The sequence below is a fragment of the Peromyscus maniculatus genome, chromosome 3, assembly GCF_049852395.1.
Source record: "Peromyscus maniculatus bairdii isolate BWxNUB_F1_BW_parent chromosome 3, HU_Pman_BW_mat_3.1, whole genome shotgun sequence".
NCBI classification, from domain to species: Eukaryota; Metazoa; Chordata; class Mammalia; order Rodentia; family Cricetidae; genus Peromyscus; species Peromyscus maniculatus.
Genome location: NC_134854.1, coordinates 48,275,072 through 48,276,845, shown reverse-complemented (window position 1 = coordinate 48,276,845; position 1,774 = coordinate 48,275,072). Strand labels below are relative to the sequence as shown.

At 46.2% G+C, this 1,774-nt stretch overlaps 1 protein-coding gene across 1 annotated transcript; it reads left to right on the top strand.

The window, feature by feature from the left end:
• Nucleotides 1-276: 276 nt before the first annotated feature.
• Or2a7 (olfactory receptor family 2 subfamily A member 7) lies at nucleotides 277-1,209 on the top strand. Its single transcript, XM_006985038.2, has one exon. It carries the CDS (start codon nucleotides 277-279, stop codon nucleotides 1,207-1,209), a length of 933 nt encoding a protein of 310 aa, XP_006985100.1.
• The last annotated feature ends 565 nt before the right edge of the window (nucleotides 1,210-1,774 follow it).

Sequence of the window (1,774 nt, the reverse complement as noted above, 5' to 3'; positions counted from 1 at the left end):
CTCTGTGTAGTTTTTTTTGGTGGCTGTCCTGGAACTCACTGTGTAGACCAGGCTGACCTTGAACTCACAGAGATCGACTGCCTCTGCTTCTCGAGTGCTGGGATTAAAGGCGTGCGCCACCACCCTACAAGAAATCTTTAAAAGTCCATTTAAAACAAAACTTCATTTCGGCTATCCTTACTTTGCTAACCTACAAAGGGTATGAAGTCAGCACAAATCTGTGTTAAAGTCTACCCTTAAACCAGCCACTAACTCAGTTTCCTCTGCCATAGGGATATGGGAAACAATATGACATTGATCACAGAGTTCATCCTCCTGGGATTTCCGCTCAGCCCAAGGATGCAGATGCTCCTCTTTACCCTCTTCTCCCTGTTCTATGCCTTCACCCTGCTGGGGAATGGGACCATCGTGGGGCTTATCTGCCTGGACTCCAGACTCCACACTCCCATGTACTTCTTCCTGTCCCACTTGGCCATCGTTGACATTGCCTATGCCTGCAACACAGTGCCCCAGATGCTGGTGAACCTTCTAGACCCAGCCAAGCCCATCTCCTTTGCTGGATGCCTGACGCAGACCTATCTTTTTTTGACATTTGCTATCACAGAATGTCTGCTCCTAGTGGTGATGTCCTATGATCGGTATGTGGCCATCTGCCACCCCCTCCGATACTCTACCATCATGAGCTGGAAGGTCTGCAGCACTATGGCTGTGACTTCCTGGATCATTGGGGTTCTCCTGTCCTTGGTTCATCTAGTGTTACTTCTACCTTTACCCTTCTGTGTGTCTCAGAAAGTGAATCACTTTTTCTGTGAAATCACAGCTATTCTCAAACTTGCCTGTGCAGACACACACCTCAATGAGACTATGGTCCTGGCTGGGGCAGTGTCTGTGCTTGTGGGACCATTCTCCTCAATCGTGGTCTCTTATGCCTGTATCCTTGGTGCTATCCTGAGGATCCAGTCAGGGGAGGGTCAAAGGAAAGCCTTTTCCACCTGCTCCTCCCACCTCTGTGTGGTCGGATTATTCTATGGAACGGCCATTGTCATGTACGTTGGACCCAGACATGGGAACCCGAAGGAGCAGAAGAAATATCTCCTACTGTTTCACAGCCTTTTTAATCCCATGCTCAACCCCCTAATTTATAGTCTCAGGAACTCTGATGTGAAGAATACTTTGAAGAGAGTTCTGAAGATACAGAGAGTTTTCTGACAAGTTTACAGCATCATGTTTAACCACTGACAGAAGAAATGATCCTCTCAAGAGGGTCCTAACCATCCAGAGCATATGCAATACCTTTATTTAGCATTGAGCTGTCTCATGCCCTCCATTTGGATGACTGACTCAGTAGCTGTGAGAGGGATTCTACAAATCTATAATTTCAAATGCTGACAATAACAGATTGTGGTGCAGTTAGTCCCAGTCACAGCCAAGATTTCAAAGCCACAGTTCCAAAAAAGTACTTCTTGGAGACCCTGATAGTCATGATGCAGTGTTCCTTCTCCCCAAAATCCTCTCTGTTCAAACCATAAGCCTTCCAGAGGACTTCGAAATGCCTTCCGTTGTAACACGAATCTTAAAAGGTCTTATTACTTTAAAAAAACAAAAACAAAAAACAGAGCCAGATATTGGAGTGAAAGCTGAAAGATCAGAGAGCAGAGCAAGCCAGCCAGTGATTGTTACCTGTACAAAATCCTCAGTCTAAAGAACCTCTGAATCCTCACCCCTGAGGGTCTCAGTTAAGCTGCTGCTTAGTTCCTGTCTCCTCAAGCCTTAT

Coding starts and splice junctions, on each gene's coding strand:
- Or2a7 (XM_006985038.2), top strand. CDS start 277: ATGGGAAACAATATGACATTGATCACAGAGTTCATCCTCCTGGGATTT.